Source organism: Nicotiana attenuata, unplaced genomic scaffold, assembly GCF_001879085.1.
Source record: "Nicotiana attenuata strain UT unplaced genomic scaffold, NIATTr2, whole genome shotgun sequence".
NCBI classification, from domain to species: domain Eukaryota; kingdom Viridiplantae; phylum Streptophyta; class Magnoliopsida; order Solanales; family Solanaceae; genus Nicotiana; species Nicotiana attenuata.
The window spans coordinates 436,682-452,324 of NW_017670262.1; the positions used below are offsets into that span (position 1 = coordinate 436,682).

Here is a 15,643-nt window from a genome sequence, read left to right on the forward strand (position 1 = left end):
AAATTTTCAATATTTTGAATTGAAAAAGATCACAATTGGATTCCGGACTCCATTCATGGTCTATATGGTTGTGACAATACACGGAAAACAATCATCTTATATATACACCACCAACACACGGAAACACTCATCTGTAAATCACTCTTCATATTCATATCAACTTTTATTGCCGACCAGCGGTTCCATTTCTCCTTTTTCTCAGCTCCCCATAATTTTCTTTTGTAAGTATTAATTCTATTTGTTGCAAATTCCCTAATGGGGTTTTTGAATTTCGGTTATTTTATTAACTTCTTGCAGATTTATGTGTATAACATGTGATTTTAGTATTCTACATCTGGGGTCCTTGTTAATTGTATCAACATCTTATTTTTGAGATAATTTCATCCATGGTTCATTGAAACTTTTGTGTTTGTTACCTAAAAGTCACTTCTTTTTTGTTACATAAAAATCATTTAATTTTGTGTTCATTACACAAAAGTGACTTTTCTTTCTTTTTACACAAAAATCATTTTACTTTGTTCTAGTTATCACAAAAATCACATTTTTACTTGAAAAGTCTATTATGCCTTTAATATTATATAAACCTTCATATTTATGTAATGGCTTCTATATTATATACTATATGATATATTTTTTACTAGGTATTTTATTTATAAATAAAATAACTTAATATTATTTTATTTATTGTTTTTATAATATATTCGTATACTTAATTTTTTCTTAACTTTAATTTTCAAAACATATTTATAAATAAAATACATAGTTAAAAATATATTATATAGTATAAATATAGAAAGCATTACATAATATGAAGGTTTATATAATATCAAGGGCATAATAGACTTTTCAAGTAAAAATGTGACTTTTGTGATATTAGAGCAAAGTAAAACGATTTTTGTGTAACAAAAGAAAGAAAATTGACTTTTGTGCAATGAACACAAAGTTGATTTTTACGTAACAAAAAAAAAAAGTAACTTTTGGGTAACAAACACAAAAGTTCAATAATCATGGATAAAATTATTCCTTATTTTCTTGAAGAGATATCATTTGTTTGACTTCTTGAATTGTGTTAAGAATTTTGATATACTTGGTGATAAGACTTCTTGATTTTGGTAAATACAGGTGAAGCCTTCTTTTGTTTTTTCTGATGGTGGTGATGACTAAATGAAAGTATTGTGGCCAGAGGAATTGATGAAATTGCTTCTAAATTTAGCTACAAAATGGGGGGATGTATTGGATCTAAAGACATTGAAAGTTCACCGTTTGGAGTGGTTCCCTGACTAATGAGGTTTATCGGATAAGTTGGCCTACCAAGAACAACGAAAATGCGTCGAGCACAGTCTTGGTTCGCATGTATGGTGAAGGAGTAGAGCGTTTCTTCAATAGGGATGAGGAGATTAGAACTTTTGAGTGCTTGTCAAAGAAAGGTCAAGGACCTAAACTTCTTGGTCAGTTTCCAAATGGTAGAGTTGAGGAGTTCATTCATTCAAGGGTATGTGAAATTTCTGAATAAATTTACTTTGTTCATAAAGTTAGCATTAGTGTTATATATGAAGCTTTTATCTATTGGACATATGTTGCTTTCTAAGTGTATGTTACTATAAAGTTGAAAGTATAGGTGTTAACATTAATGATTTCTAGGAGGTTTTGCCATGTATGTAATGAAATGATCATACTTTTACAGTTTTTGTTTGCTGGGGAAATAGATAAGAGATCAGCATATGTAGAGGGGGTCAGTGGTAGTGCTCTGATTATAATGTATTATTGACTTTTAGACGAGATCACCGTCAGTCTGGTTTTCCCTCCTAAGTCCTAAGCCTAGGTAACATAATGAACTGTCTTAAGTGAAAACTATTACATGCAGATTTTGTACAATGAATGGCTTCTAATCTTGGGAGCAGGCGCCGGATCTTTGAAATAGGATTTTATCAATTTGATGCACTCCTATTGAATGATTGAGCAGCAGGTGGTGCTCCTTGCCTTTTAATCACCTTCACTATTCAGTAGAATAGCGCCGTGTTGTTGAGTCTTTGACCATGTCCAGTTTAGTGGAGTCAGTATTTTATCTGTAAAACACCAGCATACAGTTGCGAGAATAGGGAAAGATGGCCTTCTCTCTTGGGGGCTTGATATAATTTGATTGATAAACCTCCTTTAAAACTGGATACAAATATCAGATGCATATAATATTATTACAAGGCTAAGATATATTTTGGTATTTATTGATTGATTGTTGACCTTGTCTGTATGTCTGTCTTTCTTTGCATTTTCAGACATTATCTGCTGAGGATCTTCGTGATCCGGAGATCTCTGCTTCAATAGCTGCTAAACTGAGGGAGTTTCACAACCTTGACATGCCTGGTTTAAAGAATGTCATTCTTTGGGATAGTCTCAGGTATGAACTTACGAGCCGGAATGTAATATGATCTTTTATCAGGGAAAATATTTTGTACTAATTATTTATGTAAATTTTCCAGAAACTGGCTAAATGAGGCAAAGGGGCTGTGCTCCCCTGAACATCTGAAGGAGTTCTCCTTAGATAATCTTGAAAAGGAAATCAACTTATTGGAAAAGGAACTGTCAACAGAGTCTCAAGAGATTGGCTTTTGCCACAATGATATGCAGTATGGTAATATAATGATTGACGAAAATACGAGGGCCATTACTACCATCGTAAGTGTTGTAGGCATCAAAGTTTTAATCTGTTTTATGTTTTCTTTTCACTTTTCTTAATGTGGAATGCTCTCTTCTTCCTTGAGATAATAGGATCAGGATGTAACTAAAGTATTTTTTGAGAGCATCTAATTTGTTGTATTCTCCAACTAATATTGACCACATGCTTCCCATACATCAGTAATGCCATTTATTACAAACTGAATTCGATAACTCCAGCAATTTCTACAATGAAGTCAGGACTGAGACTTGTGTTTATTTGCATTGCAGGACTACGAGTATTCTGGTTATAATCCAATTGCTTATGACTTTGCAAGCCACTTTTGTGAAATGACAGCAAATTATCATACTGAGACCCCTCATATCATGCATTTCAATACTTACCCTGGTAAGCAAATACTAGTTAGATGCAACAAGAGACGGAGACCATGTTTGTTGCTACTCTGATCTTCCTGTTTTTTTTCTCTTTCCTTAGTATACTTAAGAAGTTAATGTTAATTCTTTTCTTTCATTTTGAATTTCCAACAGATATAGAGGAGCGACATCGGTTTATTCGTGCATATCTCAGCACTTCAGGTAACCTTGAAGACTGACATCCTTTACTGTTGTCTGCACCTCTCGGTCCAAAGCATACGGTCTTGAAATAGGCCCGTTAATAGATAAGAAACAATTTGATCATGAGCTGAGGGTTCAGTAAGTAGGTGGTGTTACAAGTATAAAAATTCCAATACTTGTGGAAAAATAAAAACTACAGCAGAAATCCAGCCAAACTGATGCATGTTTATGTCCCTTTAGGACTAAGTAACATTTATTATTCGATTTGGATAGGCATTTGTGGGTGAAATTTTGTTGACCTTTGAGCAACAGAAGGATCAGTGCTGGGACTAATATGTCAAGAATTTAATTACTTACTTCAGATGTCTAGAACCTGATTCCCAACTAACTTGGGCATAATAGTATTAGTAATTGTTATTTGTAGGACCTAATGCATTTATAAATTATGATAACAACTCTGGCTCAACTAAAACCAAACATGGTTGTTTCCTTTTCCAATTATCTTACTATTAACAAGTGCAGGCCATCAACCAAGTGATGAGAAAGTAAAGAAGCTCGCTGACGAAGCAGAGAAGTATACGCTTGCAAATCACTTGTTCAGTGGATTGTGGGGAGTCATCTCGGTAATGCCTTTTACATTTTTCGTCTTGATAATCACATTTCACCGCGCATTTGAGGGACAAAATCAATCCTCTGATCTTTTCTTTCTGTGTTTGTTGTTTCTTTTGGCAGGCATATGTTAGTAATATCGAGTTTGATTACATGGAGTACGCAAGGGGAAGATTCAAGCAGTATTGGTTGAGAAAGCCCGAACTCTTGGGTGCCACAGATAACGGTTCAGCTGAAGCAAAAACAGATTCTCCGCTATTGGTTGATGTCAAAACATGTACATTAACAATATAGATGTAAAAGCTTTCATTATAAACAGGCCTACGTCGTATAATGAGTGGAGCATTTAGAATCTTGGATGTTTCATAGAATATGTTGATAGACTATTATTGAGGTAAGTATCTGTTGTATTGCCAGTGAGAGTGTTCTCGCAAACTGTATTGCCCAGTTCAATAAATTCAAATTTTCATTCTCAAGCATAGTCTAAATGATCTGCAATATTTGAAGTGCCACTTGTTTGACTCAAAAAATATTGAACTTTTTGGACAAATCAATCAAAGATGAAGGGGTAAATCGTAGCTGAATATAATAAACTCTAGGAGGATAGCAATGAATGTATATTAATGATCGAAAGAAGAGAATTGAATAATATTGCTCTTACAAGATTAATGTTCTCTTTTCTCTATTCTCCAAAAGAAAAAAGCTCCATTTTCACAAGGCATCCATTCCCCTTATATACTAAGGATTCTCCCAATCACAGCACGACCACCTTAAGGAATATTCAAATATTCCCTACGTCTATTAATATACTGACGCTATTGCTGGCGCTGCCTACCGTTCCTTGTGTTGCGGTCGTACCCGGCCAGACGTAGACCCATAGATGCTTCATACGTTTGTCGTGCTTGCCATGGGTCGTGGTGGATCAAATTTAGGCCCATACAGTTAGTCCCTCCGCTCGTCGAGGTTGCAACCAGATGCGTCCTTGATGAGCGGACTCTATACCCTCCCTTAGGGGGGAATTTGATCCGCTGGGATGTTGCGACGTAGCCAACGAAGGATGGGTATTCTGCTCGGCAGGACATCGTGGGGTACACGCCACCCGAGGGTGACGTCAGCTTTGTCATGCGTCATCATTACGCGGATTTCGAGGTAGAGACTGACGGCTTTTGGCGCTTCGATTCTTGCGCTGATTTGAAACCTGCCGCCTCGATTCTGGCGCTACCCAACCCTATAAATAGCTGAGGAGTTCGATTTTTGAAGAACTTTGGCCACCCTCTCTTGATAACTTTTTAGTTTCTCTCAGTTGTCCTTGCATCTTCCAATCTCCATTTTCGTTCTTGACCTGAAGCCTTTCGTTTCTTACCCTCTTTGTGTGACTGCCCCCCTTTAAACGAAATCATGCCAAGATCCCGCCGTACTAATGAGGAAGTCCCCGACATTACTCCGTCAGTTGCAGCACCTTTCTCCGGTAGCGGAGAGGTGGAGGTAGAAGAAGGCGACAACCCTCTCAGTGGAGGCGTTATTGCCGAGACATCCCCGGTCCCGGAACGATTTCCTTAAAGATCCACCCCTTACTCCGAGCCCCGTACTGAATGAGACGATGCAAGCTCATCTTGACGCCCTTCGCATAAAATATGGCGTTCCTGCTCACGTAGAGATGACTCTGGCGGAGGGAGACTACGTTGACGTCCACAGGCTTGGGTACTGTGCTTTTTATGAATATCCCTTCGTGATCGGCTACACCCTCCCTCTCTTCCCTTTGGCAGAAGAGTTCTGCAGATTTTACCAAGTTTGCCAGGCTCAGCTCTCACCGTACACACTCAAAGTACTTCTGCTGCCGACCAAGTATGCGAGTTGGCAGGGTGTGACGTCTCCGTCCATCATCTTTTGCACCTATTCACGCCTGGTTTTCTAAGAGGTATCATGGTACACTTAAGGCTTTGGGGTACTAAGGGGATAGGGTCGGGGACAGACGATCAGGCGAGTCGTAAATTCTGGCACAAGTACTTCTTTATCAAGACTGAACATGTCATTTCTAACCCCGCCGGGTTTTCGGAACGATGGAACAAAACTCGTAAGTATCATTATCCATTTGCGTCTCCCCATCTCCTATAATTATCGTAACCTTCAGTCGATTGTTGTTCTGCAGCTATGGGTCATCCGCCCCACCCTATTACGGGTCTCAAGAAATGGGTCGCCGGCCTGCTGCCTTACGCGGAGGAAACTCGGACTTGGGCGGCCTTCGTACAATGATATGGCCCTAGGGTCTCCTCGGGTAACTTTCTGCCCTGCTACTTCATAGGTCATGCGAGCCCGCCTCACTGTGTGATTTTCTGTGACGACAGGTCGGAGAACTTCCAGGCGGAGGGCGCCGGTCCCTGCTTTCAGACGAGCCATTGCTGCCACAGATACGCGATTCATTTTGTGTGAGTCTGTTCGGGGAGGCCGTACTCAGCTTCCTCAGCAGGGAGACTCGTCTCAAACCGTGGTTGCAAGGGAAGAAATCACAGTGGCACCGGCCCCGCATCCCGTCGATGAATCCTCTAATGCCGACGAACCGTTAGAGAGGAAAAGGATAAGATTAGAACTAGGAAAAGGTGTGGTTATCGAGGGCGAAGGAAGCGGAGCATCCCGAATAGTCCCGGTGCCTGTGTTTATGGCCGACGCTATTTTGTCGGGAAGGCATCCCTGTGCGGAGGAGGTTGGCCCAGGAGCCGGACTAGTGCGTTCCGCTGAGGGTGGTGCGTCTTCCAATGTCGGAGGACCTCGAGTCGAGGGGGACAGGTCGGGCTCGGATATCGCCCCGAGGGACGTTGATGAGTTCTTCGGTCGCCACACCCATGTGGAGGTGAGGACAGACGGGTCCGACCGTCACGTGATAATTCCGGGGAGTTATAACTTACTGCTGAATAGCGAGCAGGTTGTGTCGGCCCTTACTCCTTTATGCACCGCTCCTGAAAGCGAGATGCTCGGGACGATGAGCGATACGGAATTGTCTCGGAAGGTCGCCGGCATGGCCCTGCAGGTAGGTTTCTTTTTCTTCTCCTTTTGTCGTGGGGTCGATGTGACCATTTGTGCTTGTGTTTTTTCTAACTTTGCCTTTCTCTTGTCAGACTCTCGTTTTGGAGGTAGAGAGAGAGCGCCGCGAACGAAGGAGGACGTACCTCTATAAGAAGATGTCGTCGAAATACCATCAATACCGATCTAAACACCGGGCGATGTCTTACATCTACCAACAGGACCCCGAGTTCCAGGTGTTCCGTGAGAGACTTAAACAACAGGAGGACCAATTGGAGCGCAGGGTGGAGGAGTTGAAGGAGAGGGACGAGGCGCTTGTGAGGGGTATCGCCCGAAATAGCGAATTGGAGGCCCTTCTTAAGGCGAAGGAGGACGAATTGGAGTTGAGTCAGGGGGTCACGGCTGAGAATGCCGACTTACAGTTGAAGGTGGCTAGCTTGACCGCTGAGTTAGATGCTAAGGCAGTGGAGTTCGACGGGCTCAAAGGCGAGTTGAATTCCAGTGTCGACAAGTTGGCATCGGCCATATCTGAGACGGTCTCTTTGGAGGATGCCCTCCCATATCCAGGTCGGAACTTACGGGAGAGAGGGAAGCATCCGGTCGTCGGATCGCCGGATTTGAAGGGCGTGTCAGGGAGTTTGAGGCAGAGTTGTCGGCGTTACAAGGACAAATGGCTTTGCTGAGGTCGGAGGCGGCGAATCGACGTTCTTAGCCCTCGACGTCTCGTCCTGCGGCCGGTCAGAGTTTGCCTCATCGCCTGTACGAGTTGTGGGTTCATGCAGAGGCTCGACTTGATGTGTACAAGGCTTTTCATGCCGAGGGCCGGGCGGCGGAAGAAGAGGTTCGGGCAGTGCATGCCGAAGCGCGTGCAGCCCGTGAGTCATGCGGGTATGACCCCTTACTCCTGATGGGGAAGGAGTTGATTCTGATGATGTGAACCACCTTGCCTCGGACTCGTGGTATGATGAGATTTACCGTAACGAGGATGACGTGTAATTTCAATTTGAACCACTTATGCTTTGTAATTCTTGGCACGGGCCGTGCTAAGTCCCGTTCGCAGGAGCAGATGTAAATGATATTTTGTTGTAATATAAACATTACTTTTGTTGACTTGTCCGCTCGTCGTTTCCTTTTTCGTTTATCGTATGACATTCGTGCCTGACTATTGAGATGTTTTCGATTATCGTTGTAGAATACTATCATGGTTCGTTCGAGGTCAAACTAATGTTTTCGATGGCCTTGGCCATTGAGATGTTGCTTCGACTGTCGTCGACATAATGTCTCATCATGGTTCGAACGAGGTCGAACTAATATTGTCGATGGCCTTGGCCGTCGGGACGTTGCTTCGACTGTCGTCGAAGTATCTCGTCGTTGTCGATGGTCTTGGCCATTGGGGCCTTGCTTCGACTGTCGTCGAAGTATCTCGTCATTGTCGATGGCCTTGGCCATTGGGGTGTTGCTTCGACTGTCGTCGAAGTATACCGTCGTTGTCGATGGCCTTGGCCATTGGTTTGTTGCTTCGACTGTCGTCGAAGTATACCGTCGTTGTCGATGGCCTTGGCCATTGGGGTGTTGCTTCGACTGTCGTCGAAGTATACCGTCGTTGTCGATGGCCTTGGCCATTGGGGTGTTGCTTCGACTGTCGTCGAAGTATACAGTCGTTATCGATGGTCTTGGCCATTGGGGCCTTGCTTTGACTGTCATTGAAGTATCTCGTCGTGGTTCGTATGAGGTCGAACCGACGTTTTGGGGGATGGTTCCTTGCCACAATGGAAACTAGATTCCGTTCATACAATGGAGATTAGATTATCTTCATAAAATGGAGATCAGATCCCGTTCATACAATGGAGGTTAGGTCATATCTGTAGTCCCTTCATTACTTCGTCCCGGAGATCGTATCACCAGGCCGAGGTGATGAATCCCGGCCTGCGGGGTATCCCCTTCGCCGCCTCGTTAAAAACCTTCCCGGGAAAACCCGACTGGGACAAAACCCGGGTGAGGGAAAAAGAGTACGACTTAGGTGACGCCTCTCAGAAGTGAAAGTATTTGAGGTGGGCGACGTTCCAGTTGTTTTGAACCAGTTTCCCCTCCATAGTTTCTAGTTGGAATGCCCCTTTGTTTGCTGCTGCTATGATTCTATACGGTCCGTCCCAGTTTGTTCCTAGTTTTCCTTCATTTGGATCTTTTGATGCCTGTGTTTTGGCCTTGAGGACGTAGTCGCCAACTTTGAGTGGTCGTATCTTGGTTTTCTTGTTGTAGTACCTTTCTATTTGCTGCTTCTGGGCTACCATTCTTACGTGGGCCATGTCTCTTCATTCTTCGGCTTCATATAAGTCCTGTAGCCTACTTTTGTCGTTATCTTCCCCGCTCATGTTGGATTACCTCAGGCTGGGTACGACTTCGATGGTATGACTGCATCGGTCCCGTAGACTAATGAGTATGGCGTTTCTCCTGTGCTGGATTTTGGCGTGGTTCGGTATGCCCACAATACTTCAGCTAGTAGCTCGGGCCATAGTCCTTTAGAGTCCTCGAGCTTCTTTTTCAGTATGTTCAGTATTACTTTGTTGGAGGACTCGGCTTGGCCGTTGGCGGCGGGATGGTATGGTGTGGAAAGTATCCGTTTGATGTTCCATTTTTTGAAGAACTCAGTTGTCCTTTTTCCAACGAACTGAGGTCCATTGTCGCAGCTGATTTCCTTGGGGATGCCGAAGCGGCATATAATATTTTTCCATATGAAGGCGATGACTTCCTGCTGGCGTATCTGAGCATACGCACCTGCTTCCACCCATTTAGAGAAATAGTTAGTTAAAACAAAAAGAAATCGTACCTTTCATCGTCCTGCTGGCAGAGGATCGACTATATCCATTCCCCATTTTATGAAGGGCCATGGCGAGGTAACAGAATGAAGGCATTCTCTTGCTTGATGTATCATAGGGGCGTATTTTTGGCATTGTTCGCATATTCGGACGTAATCTGCGGCTTCTTTTTTCATGGTAGGCCAGTAGTAGCTGGCACGGATGAGGCATCGAACGAGGGCACGTACCGTGTGGGCGCCGCAGTGACCCTCGCGTACTTCTTCTAGTACTTGCCTTGTCTGATGTGGTCCGAGACATTTGGCTAGGGGGCCACCGAATGTTCTCTTGTAGAGGTCATGATTTATTAGGTTGTACCGGGCTGCCTGCACCCTGAGTTTTTTGGCTTCTTTCTTGTCTTGCGGTAGTATTCCATCCTGTAAATAGGCTACAAAACGGTTATGCCAGTACCAAGTTAGGTTCATAGAAAGTACCTCGACGTGGTCTATGGCCGGAGGGTGACCATATTTTCTTTGTTGAGGTTCTTAGTGGCCGCGGCTAATTTGGCGAGGTCGTCCGCTTCAATGTTCTGTGCCCTGGGAATTTGCTCGAGGCGGCATTCGTCAAACTCCGGCATTAGTTTGTGGATTTTCGATTGATATTTTTGTAGTCTCTGCTCTTTGATTTGGAAAGTCCCGGTGACTTGATTCACAATGAGTTGAGAGTCGCAATGGAGGATGAGTCTTCGGGCACCGTATTTGAGGGCCAACTTCAAACCTGCAATCACAGCTTCATACTCGGCCTCGTTATTAGTCATCTCGGCGCATCGTATGGACTGACGAACTATTTCGCCTGTAGGGACTTCGAGGACGAGTCCCAGTCCCAATCCCGAGGCGTTCGAGGCGCCGTCGGTGTAAAGGACCCAGAGATCGATAAGTGTGGAAGCGCGGAGCGCTTCTTGTTCCGCCTCGGGCAATATTTCCTCGCTGAAGTCAGCGACGAAATCTCTTGATGGCGGTTCACGGCTGGTATGTTATGTCGTGCTCGCTTAATTCTATAGCCCATTTGGCAAGTCTGCCTGAGAGCTCAGGTTTGTGCAGGATACCTCTCAGGGGGAAGGTTGTTACTACCTTTATGGGGTGACATTGAAAATACGGTCTAAGCTTACGTGAAGCCACGACCAGTGCCAGAGCTAGCTTTTCAAGGTGAGGGTACCTTGTCTTAGCATCTATTTAAGTTTTGCTGATATAGTAAATAGGAGATTGCGTACCTTGGTTTTCACGGACTAGTACCGCGCTGACTGCGACCTCGGATACTGCCAAATACACGAGCAGACACTCACCCGGGTCCGCTTTGACGAGCAGTGGCGGTGAGGACAGATACGCCTTTAACTTCCTTAGGGCGTTAACGCAATCCTCATTCCATTGCAACCCGTGGTCTTTTCTCAATACGTTGAAGAACTTGTGGGACCTGTCCGAGGATCGTGAAATGAACCTTGACAGGGTGGCTATTCGCCCGGTTAGCTTCTGCACCTGTTTCTTGCTGGTCAGCACCTCTGGTATTGCGTCGATGGCTTTGATCTGGTCCGGGTTGACTTCAATTCCATGTTGTGACACGAGGAAGCCGAGGAATTTCCTCGAGGTTACACCGAAGGCGTATTTCTCGGGATTTAGCTTCATCCCATACTGTCTCAATATCCCAAAGGCCTCTCGCAGATGGCTAATGTGGTCCTCTTTCTTTGTTGACTTTACCAGCATGTCATCGATATAAACTTCCATGGTTTTGCCAAGCTGCTCTTTGAACATCTTGGTAACTAGCCTTTGGTACGTGGCACCTGCGTTCTTGAGTCCGAACGACATCACTTTATAGCAATATGTTCCTTGGTGAGTGATGAAGGTCGTCTTTTCTTGGTCTTCTTCAGCCATCAAAATTTGATTATAGCCGGAGTAGGCGTCCAAGAAACTTAGCAATTCATGTCCTGCTGTTGCGTCAATCAGTTGGTCGATGTGGGGCAAAGGGAAGGAATCCTTTGGGCTTGCTTTGTTTAGGTCGGTGAAGTCTACGCACATTTGCCACTTCCCGTTCTTCTTTTTCACCATGACTAAGTTGGCGACCCATTGGCGGTACTTTTATTCTCTGATGGAACCGTTTGCAAGTAATTTATCTACCTCTTCGCTGACAGCCTCATTGATTGCAGCGTTGAACTTTCTCCTTATTTGTCGTACCGGCGGGTAGAGTGGGTCGACGTTTAGTCTGTGCGTGGTGATATCCTTTGGGATTCCGAGCATATCTGAGTGGGAGAAGGCAAACAAATCGGCATTGTTAGTTAAGAATTCACGATACTTACCTAGCTCCGAGAGGTCATGTCCTATGTAAGCCCTTTTTGTATGGTCGGCGTCGTCCAGTTGGACTGGGTCGAGGTCTTCTATAGTCGCCTTGCAGGCTTCTACGACATCTGGGTCTTCGATGGCCTCTGTTGGTGGGTCGGGCTTGATCCCCGACACGATTGATTGCTATGCTTCCGCACTTGCGCCCTTCAACTGTTTGGTGTGTGTGCAATCTTGGGTAATCCGATAGCAATCTTGGGCGGTGCGTGGCTCGCCCCGAATGCTGAATATTCCCTATGGAGTGGGAAATTTAATCACCTGATAGAAACTTGAGGGGACGGCTCACATGGCGTGTATCCATGGTCGTCTTATGATGGCATTATAAGTTGTTTCCTGGTTCATGACATGGAATGTGGTTTCCAACGTGACTCCCCCTGCTAGGACATGCAGCACTATTTCTCCGGATGTCCGTTCCACTACATTATTAAAACCCGTTAGTGTTATGCAGTGTGGTATTATTTTATCCTCGAGCCTCATTTGCATGAGAACTCTTGGGTGAACAATACACGCACCGCTTCCGTCGTCTACCATGATTCTTTTTACATTTGTATCAGCGATGCGTAAAGTTATAACCAAAGCATCATAGTGAGGGAAAAACAAACCATCGGCATCTGACTTATCGAAGATGATACTGTCTTCGAGGTCATCATACCGTTCGTGGGCGACCGTCCGTTTGAGTTTATGCGTGCTGGTGAACTTTACGTGGTTGATTACTGTGTTGTCGCCACTGCCGATGATCATCTGTATGGTGCGTGCTGGCGATGGTGGTTTTGGAGGTCCTTGAGACGGGTCTCGCCCCCTGGCGAAGTTGGCTCTTCCTTTGTCGCTGAGCAGCTCTTTCAGGTACCCCTGGTTTAGCATCCTGACTACTTCCTGACGCAGACCTATGTAGTCTTTGGTTTTATGTCCTCTTTCTTGGTGGAATTCGCAGAGGACATTCGACCTCCTGGTGCTTGGGTTCGATTTCATTTTTTGCGGCCATTGCACCTTCGTGCCCAGCTTTTCCAATGCGTACACTATCTCTAAAGGAGAAACACAAAAGTTATGAGCGGATAATAATAGGGGCATACCTCTTTCGCGTCGAAGGGACGTGGTGTGTCGTGGCACAGCATCTGTATGTCTTGGAGGGGCCGGGTTAGCTGTTCTGACATAGGGCTGATGCCTTTCTCGATTGAAATGTGGGGGTTGATCCCTTCACCCCTCGTTACGTCGATCTCTCCTCGCCTCGGTCTGTACTGACATTAATTGCTGAATCGGGCCATTCAGATCGTCCTCATCTGCCCTCACCTCGGCGCAATAGGCGTTGTGAATCTCTTCCCATGTGGTGGGGGGGTACTTCATGAGCCTGCTGAGCAACTTTTTGGTTGCTTTGGATCCGTTCCTGTTTAACCCATTCTGAAAGGCTGCTACCGCCATTCCTTCTGACACGTTTGGTAGGCTCATTCTTACCCTGTTGAATCGGGCTCGGAAGTCCCGAAGTCCCTCACCCGCTGTTTGCCTGATGCGAAAATATCGTTGACCCTGGCTTCAGCTTTCTTCGCTCCTGCATGAGCGGTAGCGAATTTATCCGCCATTTCCTCAAACGTTGATATCGACTGTGCCGGTAGCTGTGAATACCATGTCAAGGCTCCTCCTGTCAGAGTTTCGCCAAACTTTTTTAGCAGCACGGAAGGTACTTGTTCTTTTGACAGATCATTGCCTTTTACGTAGTGACATAATGGATCAGATGATCCTCGGGGTCCGTAGTTCCGTCGTATATTTTCAAATATGGTGGCATCTTGAAGGTTTTCGGAATGGGATGAGGAACGGCTCCATCACTATATGGTTGTTCAACGAATCGGCCCACATCGCGTTTTGGCAGTAGCTTGGGGGCGCCAGGTATTTTGTCTACTCTTTCCTGGTGCTCCTTCATTTGATCGCGGAGTGTTTTATTTTCGTTTTCCATTTCTTCCATTTTCCTTAAGATGGCCATGAGTGCACCGTCACCTGCAATAGTGGAGGGGTGAGTGTTGCCCGTTTGTGTGATACTTGACTCGTTAGTGTTAACTGCGAGTTCTGCAGTTGGTAACTCTTCGACGTTTCCTTGAGGGGATTTTTCGAGTATGTTGTTCAGAGCGCTCGTCAACCATTCCTCTAGCAGCTTTTTGACTGCCGGTGGTGTTTCTTTCACTATAGACGTGGAAGCTTCTCTTTCGCGTGAGACCGTTAGATCTCCGTGTTGAAAGGGTAAGATTCCTTCCTCCGGTGTATTCCCGGGCATTGTATTCTCGGCACCCTCTCTGCCGGCTTCGTTGAGGGAGTTCAGGAGGTTGTTTGAGACGTTTGGTATCATCTTTTGCCCCGCTTCTTTCTCCGCCATTGTTAGTTTTTATGGTGTGTGAGGGATAGTGATCGTCCCTTTCCAGAGCCTAGATGAGAACTATGGTTTCAGCTATCAAAATCCCCACAGACGGCGCCAAATTGTTTGACCCAAAAAAATATTGAACTTTTTGGACAAATCAATTAAAGATGAAGAGGTAAATCGTAGCTGAATATAATGAACTCTAGGAGGATAGCAATGATGTATATTAATGATCGAAAGAAGAGAATTGAATAATATTGCTCTTACAAGATTAATGTTCTCTTTTCTCTGTTCTCTAAAAGAAAAAAGCCCCATTTTCACAAGGCATCCATTCCCCCCTTATATACTAAGGATTCTCCCAATCACAGGCACGACCACCTTAAGGAATATTCGAAGAATATTCCCTACGTCTATTAATATACTGACGCTATTGCTGGCGCTGCCTACCGTTTCTTGTGTTGCGGTCGTACCCGACCAGACGTAGACCCATGGATGCTTCATACGTTTGTCGTGCTTGCCATGGGTCGTGGTGGATCAAATTTAGGCCCATACACCACTAAAAATAGGAAAGACAAAAACAAGAAAAAGCAAAACAGCTACATTCTGCATCAAACATGGCTGCCTGTGGCATGGGAATTATTCTATATTTAATTGGTAGTGGAGTCATCTTTCCCAAGAGAGGATTGATTCTGAATTTTCTTTATGTAACTGGATCATTGATTAATCAAATGCATTGACCATATCTCATTACATTATTATAAGGAGAATAAATATCAGACTCTTAGGTCTTTGAATTATCAAAGATTCGTGCCTCACTACAATTTAGGAATAAAAAAAAAGGCAGCCCGGTGCACTCAGCTTTTCCTATGCGTTGTGTTCGGGAAAGGGCTGGACTACGAGGGTCTATTGTACGCGGATCATGCATTTCTGCAAGAAGTTGCTCCCCATTTTACTACAATTTAAGAATAGAATTATAGAAAAGAGAACTAAACGCTAGAACATGTTTTTTTTTCCGATCACAATTTACACTTTTTCTTAATTCTTCTTTATTACATAAGCATTGTAACTATTTAGTAACGCTTGAGATTTCGCTAAGAATCGATGAGTGAAGTTAGTGTACATGAAATTAGACAGCAGTAGTGGTCAAAACCAAATAGTTAACCTCATGAACAAGTGATATTCAAACTAGAAAACAACAGTATAAATAAAGCACCACAAAATTTAACTTTTAGTTGGTTATACTAAAACATAAGGATCTTTACCCAAAT

The 15,643-nt window shown here is 44.2% G+C and overlaps 1 protein-coding gene and 1 pseudogene across 1 annotated transcript; one reads left to right on the plus strand and one right to left on the minus strand.

Annotated features, from left to right (window-relative positions):
- The window catches only part of LOC109236875, a 5,374-nt pseudogene extending 1,061 nt beyond the window's left edge, over positions 1-4,313 (plus strand).
- Positions 4,314-9,685: 5,372 nt separating this feature from the next.
- Positions 9,686-11,404, minus strand: LOC109236867. Its single transcript, XM_019403098.1, has 4 exons — positions 10,918-11,404; positions 10,803-10,875; positions 10,171-10,672; positions 9,686-10,084 (listed from the first exon to the last, which is right to left on the minus strand). Exons 1-4 carry the CDS (start codon positions 11,402-11,404, stop codon positions 9,686-9,688), a joined length of 1,461 nt encoding a protein of 486 aa, XP_019258643.1.
- Positions 11,405-15,643: the final 4,239 nt, after the last annotated feature.

Bases quoted from the DNA above. Each gene is read 5' to 3' on its own strand.
- LOC109236867 (XM_019403098.1), bottom strand. From the start codon at position 11,404: ATGCTGGTAAAGTCAACAAAGAAAGAGGACCACATTAGCCATCTGCGA. The intron at 10,673-10,802 runs GTATTTTCAATG...ATAACATACCAG, and splicing joins GCTTCACGTAAGCTTAGACC to CCGTGAACCGCCATCAAGAG. The intron at 10,085-10,170 runs GTCACCCTCCGG...GCCTATTTACAG, and splicing joins ACCTCAACAAAGAAAATATG to GATGGAATACTACCGCAAGA.